Here is a 16232-nt window from a genome sequence, read left to right as displayed (position 1 = left end):
TTTAAATTGTGAGAAAAAGCTCAACAGAGAGGGTATGAGTTCAACTGTTACAGATGAAGATCTGTGTATTGAAGGTATTCTCTGTGTGGTCCAGAATACTGTTAAAACTGATAGGATTGAAGAGACTGGCCTAGACAATGAACTACATGGTTATTCACAAGAAAATTTTCAGCATTTCAAAGTTTAGTATTTAAACTGATTGCTGTTTTGGAAAGAAAGTGACAGTCTGGCACGAACTAGCATTGAGTGCTGTCAGGGGTTAATCGAGGTGACATGCACCAAGCTGGGTTAAGCTCGTGCTGAAAGTTTACTTGGGTCATCTGCTCTGGTCACAATGTTATTTGGTGGTTATAATTTAATGGTCCTTGCTGGTACAGCCCAGCTCAGAACCAGCCACATGGCGAACTGTGGGCATGCACCTACATTGTAATGTGCCATGGCACACCATCACAATATATGGTTCTATGTGTAATTGATGAGTTCATTTCAAGGGCATAAAATGATACAAAATTTCATTTAAAAAGTAAAAGCAAAAATTGTACAGCTTCAGATTGTAAAACTGACCAAACATACAACTCTCAGACTTCTGCTTTAGGTATTTCAACATTCTTCAGTACTTTTTAGCTCAGTGGCAAAAAAGTTAACACTTTGTGAAGTAAGTCACCAGAGTCAGAAAGGGCCATACGGCTGTTCTCTCATCAGAGAGGCGATTGTTGGTGGCTTAACCTGACAGTCATCATGCGTCAGGCGAGGGGTGAGATTGAGAAGGCAGGGCCCTAATGGTGACCTCAGCTGGTATGGGAATTGAACCCCAATTGTTGGCACCATTGCATTGCAAACCAGTCATCCAGCCAACTATGTAAATGTGTCTGCATATACACTTATTTTAACATGATTTTGTTTTAGCTTTTGTATTTCATCTGAAGGTAAGCTATTTGCAGCCATATATAACTAAAAATTGCAACATTTCATTGAGTAATTTTTCTGCTGTCAATTAAAGTAAAATTATAACAATGACTATATATGCAAAAGCACAGATTCTTAACTACATAAAAGGAACGTAATTCAAAGTTGTGTATGCTAATGCAATTTTAAAACCTCAAGTTCCCTTCACATTTGATAGTTTTACATGAAGCCTTAACAGTGCAAGAATGATATAATATTATAGACCGCTGTGCATTCTTTTTCAAGCAATACATTTTCATAGCAAAGAGATTTTACATCTATAAATATGTACCTGAAAAATTATACAAACAAAAAAATCCTTGTAGCTAAACTTGAAATACACTAATCAGATTAAGCACAAAAAACAGAAATCAAAGCCTACACAGGAAAACCTGGTACTTTTTACTCAATCCTGCTTCTTTAGTGACAGCTTGCCTTGAAAGGGCAGTTCAGGAGTGCGTCATCACAAACAGAATGAGCTCGGAAGGGTTTATCAGCGCTAATTACTCCCGATAGCTGTAATTTACACATTTTCGGTGGGTGGAAATAGTCAAGATTCACACGTTTAGAGATCAGCATCTGCCACCTTTGGAGTGCAGAATGCCACCTTCTGCAGTCTGAGCAGCAGCAAGGAGAGCCAAAACAATCCAACACAAGGTTCCGATTAATACCTGACAGCATTAACTCGGTAATTTTTAGCTCTAAGTGGACAAAACACACCTGCCTTTTTATTATACAAATAGTTAGTTCAAAACAAACAGAAAGTAAGAACAGAAACAAATGAAGATACTGCTTAGACAGTCTTAAATTTACAGTGCATGATAGTGCAATGCTAAGTAGAACAGATATGCAAATAAACCCCAGTAGTCCACTGAGCTTCTGACATAGTTATGCTGTGTTGGGACATGCCAAGCAAAGGCTTGCAACCTTCCCATAAGGGGAAGTCACCAGGTTGCCATCAGGTGTCTTCGAGTAAGCAGATGAAGAGCACAGTTCGTGTAGGTTTGGGAACATATCTGGGAACACTCAGCTGCAGGTGGCAAATGGCCTGGTGATGCCAGCGTGAGAGTGGGGGCGAAGAATGGTGTGGAAGAGAAATTTTGTATCCATATGTTTAAAAAAAATTTTCAATTAAATATACATTAGCTAATTCTCTACATTTTGGCAACTTAGCTTTAAAGAATTACGATTATTTTACCAGTATAGTTTCTCTAACTTTTGGAAAGAATTGCTACACTAATAAATATGATTTTATAGTGCGTTTAACAGGATTTTGATTGTAAAAACTAGTAATCAGTATACTTGCTTTGCTTAAAATCAGCAAAATTATCACCCATGAGAAAACCAGCATCAATTTCTGACAGCTAGCATCAAACTGGTAACACTGAAATCATGACAGAATAGCATCAATTCTAATTAGTACTTTTATTATTTAGGTAGTAAATTGGGAGAGTTCTACAATGTGAAACCATTCTGCTAGTTCACTGTCCAAGAGGTGAAGGTGACAATTCTATGCTAGCATTCTCTGTTGATGCCAGTGTGGTCAAATCACATGGCATACTACTGTATTAGAATAAATAAATTACCAGATTGTGAAAATACTGACACTGTAACTTTCCAGTATATGCAACTACTGTGTTATTTATAAAATTCACCACATTTACTCAGTTCCTAGTCTCTATTATTTAGTTTTTTAATGTATACACAAGTCTCAGTTGTAACAAATATTGATGGCTGTCCTCAAGTTTTGCATTAATCTATCATACCACTTAAACTATCGAAATGACTAAATGCCCAATTATAAATACGTACTGAAACATTCTTTAAACCTTTCGGTGATCCTTTACTACTAACAGTTCCAAACTGCAATCAACATTTGTACAGTCAAAACCATTAGCTGAATTTGCATGAAATCTAAATTCAGGAAGCTTCTATAAAAACAAACTTAATGTTACTTCCATTATTGTTCTTGAAAATGAATCTGGTTTCTGAAGCTGTACAATTTTCAAATGGTCAATTTCAGACGTTGAAAAGAAAGTTAAGAATGTGTTCCATCTGGAAAAAAGAACCTGCTTTTTCCCTTCTTAGATGGCGATGGGTCTACTGCATATTTCCTGCATTTTTATTTAATATTTGCAACTTTTTCTTTTTCCAATCCTTGTTAAACTAGGTGGCACGATGGCTCAGTTGTCAGCACTGCTGCATCAGAGTGTCAGGAGCCTGTGTGGAGTTTGCACATTCTCCCAGGATCTGCGCGGGTTTCCTCCAGGTGCTTTAGTTTCCTCCCATCGTCCAAAAGATGTGCAGGTTAGGTGGATTGGCCATACTAAATTGCTCACACAGTGTCCAGGGATGTGCAGGCTAGATTTCATGGGAAATGCGGGGTTATGGGGATGGGGTGGGTCTGGGTGGGATGCTCTTCACAGGGTCTGTATGAATTCGATGGGCCAAATGGCCTGCTTCCACACTGTAAGGATTCTATGATTCTATTCTATATTAAACTGTCCCAGTCAACTTACCCATATATGTGTTTGTGCAAATTTCCCTCTTGAGTATCCTTACGGCCTCAGATTACCAATCTTAGGGCAACATTACAAATAATTTTTAAGTTATGAATTCATACTCTTTGCAATATCTGATTTGTCTGGAATTGCTTCCTCAATAATGTGATCAAAGATCATTTGAATGTTATCAAAGGTCATCAAATGTCATTTTGAGAGTTGTAATTAATAGTTTGGAACTCAGAGTTAATTACATTATTCAGCAAATGTGTCAGAAAATAATGTGTCTGAAAAGTCTGCAAAAATTAAAAAAGAGGATCAAGAACCATCAGAATAATAGAAGCATGAAGAAGGGAAAAACAGAAACAAGAGAAAAACTGAAGGACAGAAAAGAATGATAACTGGAAAATATTCAGACAGCAACATACAGATTAATTGGAAGATAAAGAAATTATTCTGTATAAGACAGCAGAAAAATGATTTTCACTTTCCTAGAGAAAAAATAAAAACGAGTTTCGCCATCCTTTCAGGATTATTGGGAAAGGGAGGATGCCAATCAACCAACACCTGGCCAACATTCCCTCTAGCTGCACATGCACACAGCTGCTCTGACACTCCATGTACAACAACCATCGTGCTCACATGCATTGCAGCATTGACTTCTAGTTCCAAAAACTGCTGCCATGCATGGACTTTAGAGGTCCATGCACAAGACAACAAATTATAAGGGATGCTATTCCAATCTTTATGGCAAACACATATCATTCTGAGATTTAGAGTTTATTAATAAGCCAGCATCCATTTATTTTTGAGAGAGAGAGGATTCCACACTTCTTAAATTATTACCCTTAGCATGAAGATGTTTCTCAGCATCCCTGCTGAGTGGCTTGGCTTTGGTTTTAATGTAATGCTGTCTTGATTTGGTCTAGTCTTTAAGATTTGTACTTACTGTGCAGAGAAGGACACCCATTTTTGACTGTAAAAATTCCAGAAAAACTTGCTTCCGCGCCTGCAGAATAAAAGAAAGACAGTACCATTATCAGACAGTGCAATAACATACAGTGCATTCCTATACTTATCACTTATATTCAGATCTAACAGACATGGAACCTTAGAGCTCAAACTTGTTTTCAAATAACATAATACAAATGAATCGCTTTCAAAGAAAGTGCATTTATTGCAAACAGTAGCACCAGGTGGAGCAACCTGCACGCCTTCTCAGGAACACAGCATTGCAGCCAGCTAATGTCATTAGTTCTGTCTGCGATTTTAGCCTCTGGATAGTTCGGGGGGCTGGGAAGTTGGAGGACACAACAGAAGGCTGGAGTATGGGAAACAGATGCAGCAGCAGCTCCTGATGAGGGCACTACCTCCAGGCTCCGGGAAGGACCCCTTTCTGGGCAGCACCCTGGCTGGAGAGGACAAAGTGGCAGGGTCAACATAGCAAAGGAGTGGCAGCTGAGGAGAGCTGCTTTGCAGATGCTGTCATAGTGGGGAAAACTTCATTTCATCTGCCCCGGCCTCCACCTTGCCCCCAGTCTCGCTGGTCCCCTCATACCAACCTACTGACATCAGTGGCACACGCAGACATTCCCTGTGGCCTGTCATGGCCAGCTGACATCATGGGCTGTGTCTGCACATGCAAGGAGGCCATTCTGGTGTTATAATCACTTCACTGCAATTGAATCACTTGTACAAATCACAAACAAGTTATGAAGAAAATTGTAAAATGAGTGTTTTTACACACCAGGAAATGACAGAAAACAAAAAGGCAAATATTTGGAAATAACAGCACTTTTCTGGTAGTACGGACAGAGCAAGAAGATTGGGAAACTTATAAATAAGTATCAGTAAGCAGCAAGTGACAACAATAATGACAGTAAGAGGAATCTTACTGTATCTGAAATGCAGCAGTACACCCGCTCAGCAGTACCATATGGGGTATGCTATTTAGCTCCATTGACGCTCTAATTTGAAGACATAATGCACTAATTATACTCAGGATAATAAACATTAAAATTCCTCCCCTGACACCCATCCACTTAATCTTGGTTTTGCTAGATAACAGCTGGTCAGGGTGTGTGCGTCCTACATATCCAGCCTGCTCTAACTCACAAAGTGCAATGGCTACAATGGGCATCAAAACTGTCAGTCTAGGTGTGTTTTCCTTAAACTATATCTATTTTCTCCATGTCTATACTGTATTCCTCAATTACAGAGGTAGGGTAAATTTGTTCCAATAATGCACGTATGGAACATTACCCAAGCAGTTTTCCTTCCATCTTTATATTGATTATTTATTATTGATTATGGTTAGGATTTTAATTTGCATTTTCTGGGTCAAAACCTCAGGATTTTAAATGCAGGTTACTGAGAATATTATATCTTAAACTACAATTTCCCCTGGGCAACCACAGTCATAATCAAACACTGGAGTTTCCCCAAATGATAATTCTTTATTATGGCAGCATTTACTTCGGTCCTTAGAGCACAACTGAAACAGAAATGTTTATGTCACACCTAGAATATGTTGAATGTCATATAATTTAAAGCCATGTTATTAATCTTCTCACATAGACTGCAGCAGTTATGGGAAATTAAAAATAAAACTTCTTTGTCTAGTGGGAGTAAATGATTCCAGATCCTTTTCCTCTCACAATGACTTTCTTCACCTGCTAGAGACAGAGCTCTGCAATATACTAAGATATTCTCTCTAACAGCCAAGCCAAGAATCAGTGCATTTCATCAGCTAGGGAGTTTCTGCAACCATTTAAGTGAGATCCAATGACTGTCTGGCGGCCTGCTGATGCACATCACATGGTGCACCATGGTGCTTCTTCCCTGCAGTTCCCCACACAGAGAATTTCTGATCTCACCCACACAGTCTGGGTGATAAATAGTAGAATCGACCACGGTACTCCTGCACACCTCTTAGCAGCTGTTTCAAAAGTAGCACAGGTAGAGGCTGTGGAAACTGCCAGGGTTACAGAGTGGTGTTGATAGTGAGAAATCAAAGGAAGCAAAAGGAAAATCCTTTCTTAATGTCAAGTGTTAGTTCCTTCATGCCTCAACACACAAATAAAAGCAAACTCACCTCCTGCTCCATGTTCCCATGCAATCGCAGAAACAGCATCTTACAAGCTGAGAAAGGTAAATGTTTTAGCTCCTTGCTGTCAGAATATGGAGTAAGGACATTTGTGAAAAGGGTGTAGTGAAATTCCACAGACTCACAACTAGAGAAAAATATCATCATTTTCTGTTTCTTTTCCATCTGTGAAATATAGAAAGAATTATCAGACATGGTTGGATCTGAAGTAAAAGTAATTCCAATTAATAATCATTATGTGGAAAATTGCATAAGACCAAGTCTCAATTAATGAATTTTTTTTTCAAAGAAACAACCATGGAACTAAATCTTAATTTCATCTGGGTTAAACATGATAAAATAATTAAAGGCTTTTCTTTTCAAAGCACACCTCCAGCTGATTACAAATTTTCAAACTGCCCTGATGGAATATGAAATCTAAACATTAGTCTAATCCTTTGACACGCTACCTCAGTAATAGAACTTTCCTTCACACTTCAATAGGATGTGGGCAATGCTGTTAAGGCTATTATTTGTTGACCCTGAAATAACTTTGGAAGGAGTTATGGGTCAATCACATTGCTGTGGATCTAGTGTCACATGTAGACCAGCAGGCTAGAAAGGTAGTTGTCCTTCACCTGCTACAGTGAACCTTATAAGTTTTTAACAATGATAGTTTCATCATTCACCATTACTGAGACTTTTGATTTTTATTCCAGGTTTAACAATCAAATTGAGGTTGCACTGGTGGGATTTGAACCCATACCCCAAGGACATTAGTTGCTCCTCTGGATTACTGGTCCAGTGACATTACCACTATATCTCCCAACCACATCCTATATTACCACATTCAGAGCCAGTTCTTACTTTGCATTTTTGGAGTATGAATGCTGAAAGTGTAACTAGTCGCAGTTTGCTGGGAACCATTACTATAAACTGTTGAAGTTGCTCTGGAATTGAAAAGCATCCCAAATCTTCCTCAATATTCTCTTGCTTGATCCTCATTCCTTTTGTCGCAAATACAGGTTTGGACTGCCGTGTTTCTGTGATATATATATTGGCTGGTTCTTTTAAACTGATCCCAGCTAAACGATTCACTCCTGAGATAAAAATATATTGCACTTAGTGATTGCATTTCAAAGGAAAATGAGCACTTAGAGTCATAGATTATCCTGGTTTTAGGTTACTTCTGATATGCACGGTTTCATTTATGCTGTTCAGTATTATTTTTCAATTTGATTGCATAAGGGAAAAAAACGTCTTGAATGTCATGCAGTACCTGAAAGAAGATCTTAAAAACCAAAGTTGGCAAAGGAGAACTTTGCTCCAATAAAATTTATTATACTTGGACCTTCAATTTTTTTTAAAAGAAGCATAAAACTTTTCAAACTAATGGTACAGTGCAGAGCCATAAGATATTTTAGCAGGCTTCACCCTGCTGTTATTGGTGTGCTCCACCATGGCAATATATGGAAAAGTGTAAGAGTGGAAAAGATTCTGAAGGCAATCTGACCAGTCACAGAGACTGAAATCTATTTTTATTCATTCTAGGGATATGGGGTTCCTGACAAAGCTAGAATTTCCCTTTGGGAAAGTGGTGGCAATGAAACTTCTTCTTGATGACTGTAGCCTATGTGGTGAAGGTGTCATAAAATATTCTTAGGTCAGGATTCCCAGGATTTTGATCCAACACCACAATAGAAGTAAAATAAATAGCATGTCAGATTCAAATTTCACACAGTCTAAGGAGTAAAGCTAACATTGAACGGTTTAGTTTTAATGGCTGTATTTATGTTTTCTTCTTATTTACAGTATTTACATTTATTCACAAGGAACCAAGTCTCACCATCTGTTAGGGTGGCAGAGAGGAGAACATTTTGCCTTTTCTGGTGTGCTGCATTTAGAGCGTTCAATATCACAGTGATATCTTTCTCAAAACCCAGGTCCAGCAACCTGTTTACAGAGAGAAAAATATGTCACAGATACTGTTCTTAAAAGAATTTCTATGTGGTCTCACTAAGATACTAAATTATTCGATGTTAAATACAGCTTAACTACATTCCTTAACACCAGAGATTAATAAAGAGCAGCAGTAACACCTATAAATTCAAAGCATCATGAATAAAGTTTCCATTGTAACCTGACTCAGTTCACCTAATTATAATTAAGTTACTCCACACCCCACTGCAAAAATGTTTTCTTGAAGCTTTTTGTGATGGACTGCAAAGTGCAATAGAGACATCTATTGGTTGGAAACCATTACCGCAAAAGTAATAAACAAAAACTTTAATTAAACTGTCAGTTCTACTGTACAAACATCTCAACGTTATAGTTCACAGAAAAGAATTAAGATGTTGTTTGCAAATCTAAGACAACAGACTGATAAATATCCCTGTAACAAGTGAAATTTAATTACAGAGGTGACATCAGGTCTCTTAACCAGCATTTCAGGACAGAAATGAAGAATAATGGTGATGACAGCATTTGAAACCCCAACTTTAGTGGAACGTTGGATCTCAAACTGCAGTTCATCATAAGCTAGAAAATTCTTGCCTAACTTAAAAAAAAGTACATTTACATACCACCTTTTATGACTTCTTTAGCTCTTTACAAATTAAATACTGTTGAAGCACGTTTACTGTCGCAACACCAGAAAAGCAGCAAACTTCCACAAACAAAGCTGTTTATATTGATCAGGTAATCAGCATCACTAAAGATTGATTGAGGGATAAATATTGCCAAAGACACCACAATTGTGTCTTGGTTTCTTTTCCATCCACCCAAGAGAGCATATGAGGCATCAATATCATCCCAGCTGCAAGAATGCAATGCTGGCAGTATTGTATTGGAATCTCACTCTAGGTTTTGTGCTCAAATCTCGAGAATGGGACTCGAGCCCACAACATTCTTACTCAAAAGGTGACAGCGTGTTTCCCATTGAACCACAGTGATCACAGTAACAGGTACATACTCATTTACCTGTCAGCTTCATCAATAATAAGCCACTGTACACGAGTAAAACAAGTATTTTTTGTGTTCTTTATATGATCCACTAGTCGCCCTGGAGTTGATAGAAGTATATTTATACCTTTACGTAACCTAGAACAAGAAAATAACAATTTAAGAATTTATATAGCCTCAGAAACTTCCTGAAACACTGCACATAGAGAATCAAGGTAAAAATCACAGAAGTCCCAGAGGACCATAGTGATACTTTCTCATTAAAGAGATGACTGGTGGGTAGTTTAATTTAGGGTCACTTCATCTCAGGCAAGAATGAAAACACAGGACCCTCATGATAAAATCAGCCAGCACAGGAGCTAAACCTCACAAGCAGTATGGTTTTGACTTCCAGTGAAAGACTTGCGTCTGCCTCTGTGGCCTGCCTCCAACAGTGGCTTGCTGTTGCCTTCCACCAGTGACAAAGACTGCCAACAGAACAGCTCAGAACGATGCATCAGACAATCAGGCAAGGACCGGCCTTTGGGCACAGCACTCTTGGAATGGAATTAGCCATGAGTAAAATGTGAAAATAGTTAACTATCAAGTTGAACCACATCAGAGCATGCTAGAATTACATTGTAATGGAGGAGGCTATTCAACTATCCTATTAGTCACACTTCTTAAAATCAATACCAATTCAATATGCTAAAAACACTGGCCTTTACTCAGCCAGCTCATGTTTGTTAGTTTTCACTATTCACTTCACTGATTAGGTCAGACATACCTAGCTTTCTCAGATTTTCGTTTCTCTCCTCCCATCAGTACTCCTGGTACGATCCATGTAAACGGCTATTAAGTTTAAAAAAAGAAGCAACTGTTCATTTAGGAAACCAGATAACAGTATGAAACATTCAATCTGCTTTTGTCTAGTTCATTGACAGTGGCTTTATAAATAGTGGTGTAGGATTCAATAGTAAAGAAGTAACGATAAATCTGCATAGACATTAAGAAAACTGTGATTTGACCAATGTGTACTGAATTAAGGAAAAGATGATTGAAATCAGAGGGTATACAATGTAGATTCTCTAGGATAAAAAATGGTATGAAAAAAGATTCAAGCTGTGAGAACCATCTTCATTGCTGCAGCAAGGACTAAAGTGGAGAATTAATAGAGGTTTTTAAAATTTAAGGGTCTTGATGGAGTGAATAGGGAAAAATCATTCCTCTGCTTGAGAGATGGTAGCAAAGGATTATCAAATTAGAACAGTCACTGAACATATGGACAGAAATTAGGAGAAATTTTTTCACAGTGAATGTTGAGCACAACACCTAGAAACCTTTTATTTCAGAGTGTTGCATGTTCTCCTGCTTGGATGAAAGTGGAGATAACCAGAAAGTAACAGAATTAATAAATTAGTTAGCAGGAGAGATTGCGGGGACAGCCATTTCGCAAATTCTGGGAGAGAGCTCATCATCAGCAGCTCCATTAAAAGAGAAAAGTGACCTGCATGAGAAAGGCAGCAGTAGCTGGAGATAAAAACCAGGAGGTAGAGAAACCAATCTGTCAGAGTCAAATTATAACATCACAGGAAAACCAGTTGTTTGGCAGTATTTTGTCTGTGTTCTTTTAATTGGTCAAGAGTTTTAAATCAGAATGAAATATTTTTGCAGCTGAAGAGCACAGTTTAAAAAAAAAAATCATTTTCAGAATATTTAATATCTGAATTAAAATTGAATAGAGATGGCAGGGCAGGCAATGTGCTGCAGCTGTAATACACGGGAGTTGGTACAATCCATGATCATCACATCTGCAGCTAGTGTTGGCTGCTCAAGGATGTGTGGCTCAGAGCTGATGGCTGGAGTCTGAGCTGCAGATTTTGCCACATATCAGGGAAAGGGTGAGGTTCCTGGACACTGAGGCAGTCACATCCCTTAGATTAATTACAAATTTTTACCCACTTTCAGTGACAAGAGGGTATGATTGTGAGTGAGACAAGTATTGGGATCCAGAATTTAGCTTTGGAGGAGCATCAGACTCTTGCCCAAGAGGTAAGAGGTTATTGCTCCGGGTGTAGATGAGGAGATAGATTACAAAGAAGAGGAGTTACTGACCACAGCACCATGGTCCAGAGTGCCTTTAAAACGTGAGGAGAAAAGAGAATTGTAGATAGCGTAGTTAAAGAATAGATACTGCTCTCTGCAGCAAAGATAGTGAGGCCCAAAGGCCTTGCTGATGCCAAAGTTCAGGATATATTTCTGGGTTGGAGAGGAACCTGGGAGTGGGAAGAAGGAGAGGATCCAGTTTTTGTGATCCTCATAGATATCAATGACATTGGTAGGATTAGGAAAGCGGGTCTGCTGAGGAATTACAAGCAGTTCCAGCTGAACTAAAAAGCAGAACCGCAAAAGCAATAATCTAAGCTTACTATGTGAGCCACATGCAAATTGGCATAGGGCAACTCAAGCTTTTCAGAGGCAGGTGCATGGGTCAAAGATTGTGTGGGAGAAATGGGTTCTGATTCATGGGGCACTAGCACCAGGTCTGGGGGAACAACAGATGTCCCACTGGAATGGACTTCCTTTCAGTTATGTTGGGACTAGTGACCTGGTGAATGATATAACTGGGATCGTGGATAGACCTTTAAACTAAACTAAGTAGTGGGGTCAGTGTTCAATTGAAGGGAAGTTTAGGAAAGTCAGAGAGAAGCAAAAGAGCAAAGGTGAACAATAATGACAGGAAGGGATAGAAAATACATGCAGAAGAGTGCTGCAGAAATTAGAATCATTGTAAGTAATAATGGTAAAAATTTGAAGTTTAAGGCTGTTTTACTGAATGCATGCAGCATTTGTCACATAACAGATGAGCTGACAGCACAAATAGAAATGAATAAATGGATACGATTTGACAACTAGTTACATAGTGATCAAGACCGAAACACAGTATTCACGGGTATTTGATGTTCCAAAAGAATAGGCAAAAAGGAAAAGGAAGTGGGGTAGCATTGTTAATAAGGGTCATTTCAGTGTGGTTGCAAATAGCAATATAGGTGCAACAGATTGCTATTACTTATTTCCACATCACAAAGGAGAGAGGTCATAGGTGGATGTCTGAAGAGATGTCACACTGTAAGACAAAACAGAAATGAGGAAATAATGGAAGTGTGTAAACAAGGTACTACAACTGTCATCGGTGATTTTAATGTGCATACTGAATGGACAAAATCAGATGGGCAAGTGTAACATAGCAGACCAATTTATAGAGTACATTATGGATTGCTTTTTAGAGCAGTAGATACCAAGGAACAGGCAATGTTACATCTAGTAATGTGTCATGAAATACGATTAATAAAACATCTCACAGTCAAGAATGCATGGCTTAAAGATTGGTGTGGAAGGAACTGGTTTCAGTTTATGGGACACTGGCACCAATACTGGTAAAAAGAATAACTAAGACTGTAGAGAGGGCTTCAAAGTAATTTGTTTTTTTTTGGGTGGGGAGCTGGAGAGGAGGAGAGGATGGTGGATCTGGCAAGGTAATATGTAAGCTTACAAAGCATATGGAAGTGGCAGCATTTCAGGATAGCTATTTATTGGGGAGGGGGAATGGAAGGGTAAAATGGTTAAATGCACGTAGTATTTCCAACAAGATATGAGTTAATGGCACAAACAAAAATTAATGGGTGTGATCTTATAGTCATTAGGGAGATATCATTTCAAGGATATCAAAGGTGGGAAGTAAATATTCAGAGTCTGTGACTTTTCGAAAGAATAAGAAAGAAAAAATTGGTAGCGGGGTAGCTTTGTTAGTACAGGATAGAATAACCACGATAGCAAGAAATGATCGTGGATTGAAAGTCGTAGAATCCACATGAGTGAAGGTATGAAAGAACAAGGGAAGACAAACACTGGTGGGGGTAGGCTGTAAACCCCTAACATTAGCTAGGACAGAGAATAAATCAGGAGATAATGAAGGCATGTAAAAAGGCAGTACATTAATCATGGGTAATTTTAAACTTCATGTAGATTGAGAAAATCAAATTGGCAAAATAGCTATAAGGAAGAATTCATGGAGTGAATTACAGACGGTTTCCTAGAACAGTACATTGTGGATCCAACCACGGATTGGGCTATTTTGCATCTAATAATGTGTAATGGGGCAGGTTTAATAGATGTTTTCATGGGCACTGAGAAGAGCTTATTACATTAATCAAGACCTTAAGCAAATAAATGAAGATAAATTACAACATGATAGTTGTAGAAAAAAGTAACAATGCACAAGGACAACATTTCTTTACCAAATGATGTACAGGTGTAGGACGACTCACCTGTACCAACAACCAATGATAGCTCAGAATGGGGTTGGGGATGGATGTGGGCGGGGTGGGGGCGGCGGTGCTAGAATTCAACAATAGTCAGTTTACGGTCTTTAATAAAAATGTAAAACCAAGTCAGTAGAGATGGTCTTAGTACTGAGTTAGGTGAAGAAAAATGTCCTACAACATGCATATGAAAGACAAGTGACTCCCTTTTCTTAGCTCTTCCTCACCCTGTTACTTCTTAAAGTGTTCACTGTCACATAAAAAGATGACATACCACGACCTGGTTAAGAAAACTTCCAAAAAGGTAACTGTCAAAAGAGTACAACAAAGTGTGGAGCTGGAGGAACACAGCAGGCCAGGCAGCATCAGAGGAGCAGGAAAGTTGGACATTTCAGGTTGGGACCCTTCTTCATTATGAAAGGAGTACACGTTTAGTTCTCAGTCCTGATGAGATTCTCTTACCTTGATTAATTTCTGAATGGTATCATAGCTTTGCAGGGCCAGCTGATAAGGAGAGTAAACAAAATATTAATGTTCAAATTCTCTGAATATCCTAAATGAATCTTTTCATCACATGTGAATATTTGCTCTTCATAAGCTTTGGATTTCAAAGAATGTTCCAGGTTTTGCCAGGTTTATAGCATTAGTCACTTTTGAATTAGCACATCATCCTTCTGGGATGGGATGACACAGCAGGACATGAACAACTCCTCTTCCTGCTGGCGTGAAGTAAGTTCCTGGTGGGTGCATTCTCACAGCTCAAAACTACCCAGTATTTGACATTAATTGGCAGTCTCACTCAGGCAGATGCAAGAAGCGAAGCAGTCAACACTAATGCATTAGGATGCTGTTCTGAGGTTAGAGTTCAAGCTTACTGCTGGCTAGTGTCAAAGTGAACTTTGTGATACAGTTGGCGTATTTTACTCCTTACCTGGTAATACTTGATGCAGAGTGGAAGTAACGAAAAATTTAAATATTCACAAGTAAATTTAAATACAAGCCATTTATAACTTTCACACTTTTTTTGGTGCAGATAGCATACCTCTCTGGTTGGAATGATGACTACAGCATATGGTCCATCGCTGCGCTATGAAACAAAAACAAAAGAATATCTAAGGGAAATTATTTTTTGGAGATGGATGTAATGGATTCACACCCCCACCCTGGGCCATAAGACTGTTCATTCCATGTAAATGTGGTAATCAAAGTCTCAGTTGTCCCGCCAAGAGTAAAACAGTTCCTCAACAAATGTTCTTCTCATCATGTTGCTACACCTTTCTTCATCTCTATTCCACACTTGCTCTGGAAACCTCGGTGGAAGGAAGTTTGATGCAACATTATAGAAAGGCTTTGTGTAGTTTGCAAACCTAAGAAGGACTGCAACATGAAAGGTTCTTCTGTGGCTACCCTTGAGCAGATAAGTTACTTCTTAGGAAGACAGCTTGCTTTGTGACAGCTCCTACATTGTCTGCCCAACCTCAAGACACAGCAGCAAAAACAAGGCAACATACACAACTCTACATGTGTATAATAGAGACTTTGTATTTAGTAAATGGTAGCATAGTAATCACTTTACCAAACTGGTAATTCAGAGGCCCTCATTAATTCTCTGGAGACACAAATTCAAATCCCACCAAGACAGCTGGGAAATTTTTAATTGAATCAATAAATAATATGCAACTCTCATAATCATTGATCATGAAACTATCCAATTATCATAAAAACGCAGCACCTGGTTCACAAACATATTTCAAGAGAGGAAACTGACCATCTTTATCTGCTCTGGGCTACACAAAACCCATGTCTGCAGCAATACGGTTGATTCTCAACTGCCTTCTGAAATTCATAGCAACTGACTCAGTTGTACCAAACTGTTATAGAAAAATGCACTATGGGCGTACGCTGTACAGACTACAGCAGTTCAGGAAGGTACCACCAGTAAGGCTGTCCAGTACCTCCTCAAAGGCAGTTAGGGATGGGCAACAAATGCTAACATTGCCAGTGATGCTCACATCTCAAAAACTAATTATAAAAAAAAAGAAATCAGATCAGACTTTGAAAAGTTAACTTCCTTCTATTTGTGGTGCACAACAAGCTCAGAAATACTCACTGTTACGAGATGCAACATGTGATTGATCATCATGTGTTATTTCATCTTTTTTCATTAGAGTTGCCTTCAGAAGTTTCTGAAGATTAATTGGCAGGACAAGATACCAGAGACTGAGCTGCCTAACCTAACTGGTTTGCCATAGTGAGACAGTCACAACTGAATCGGTCCAGTTACGTAGCCAAGCTGGCCTTCTTGGAGTATTTCAGTTTGGAAGGAGGTTGTCATGGCTGTCAAAGGAAGCATCACAAGGATACAGTGAAGGTCTCACAGGGGTTTTGATACTGACTGCAAACAACAAATACTGGAGATCACAGCAGGTCAGACAGCAT

At 38.7% G+C, this 16232-nt stretch overlaps 1 protein-coding gene across 5 annotated transcripts in view; it reads right to left on the bottom strand.

The window, feature by feature from the left end:
• Nucleotides 1-16232, bottom strand: part of ddx31 (DEAD (Asp-Glu-Ala-Asp) box polypeptide 31) — a 94039-nt gene that overhangs the window by 60198 nt on the left and 17609 nt on the right. For all 5 annotated transcript variants that reach the window (XR_007265048.1, XM_048613525.1, XM_048613528.1 and 2 more), the window contains 8 exons: nt 14836-14880; nt 14256-14297; nt 10259-10323; nt 9511-9630; nt 8378-8484; nt 7399-7631; nt 6541-6717; nt 4396-4455 (listed from right to left, as the gene is read on the bottom strand). Coding sequence is in view for 4 of the 5 variants with exons in the window: in XM_048613525.1 (XP_048469482.1) it covers nt 4396-4455; nt 6541-6717; nt 7399-7631; nt 8378-8484; nt 9511-9630; nt 10259-10323; nt 14256-14297; nt 14836-14880 (849 nt within the window). In the remaining variant the exon portion in view is untranslated. The remainder of the gene's footprint in view (nt 1-4395; nt 4456-6540; nt 6718-7398; nt 7632-8377; nt 8485-9510; nt 9631-10258; nt 10324-14255; nt 14298-14835; nt 14881-16232) is intronic.

Source organism: Rhincodon typus, chromosome 28 (genome assembly GCF_021869965.1).
Source record: "Rhincodon typus isolate 14 chromosome 28, sRhiTyp1.1, whole genome shotgun sequence".
NCBI classification, from domain to species: domain Eukaryota; kingdom Metazoa; phylum Chordata; class Chondrichthyes; order Orectolobiformes; family Rhincodontidae; genus Rhincodon; species Rhincodon typus.
The sequence above is the reverse complement of the archived record's forward strand: the minus strand, read 5'-3'. Positions and strand labels throughout refer to the sequence as shown.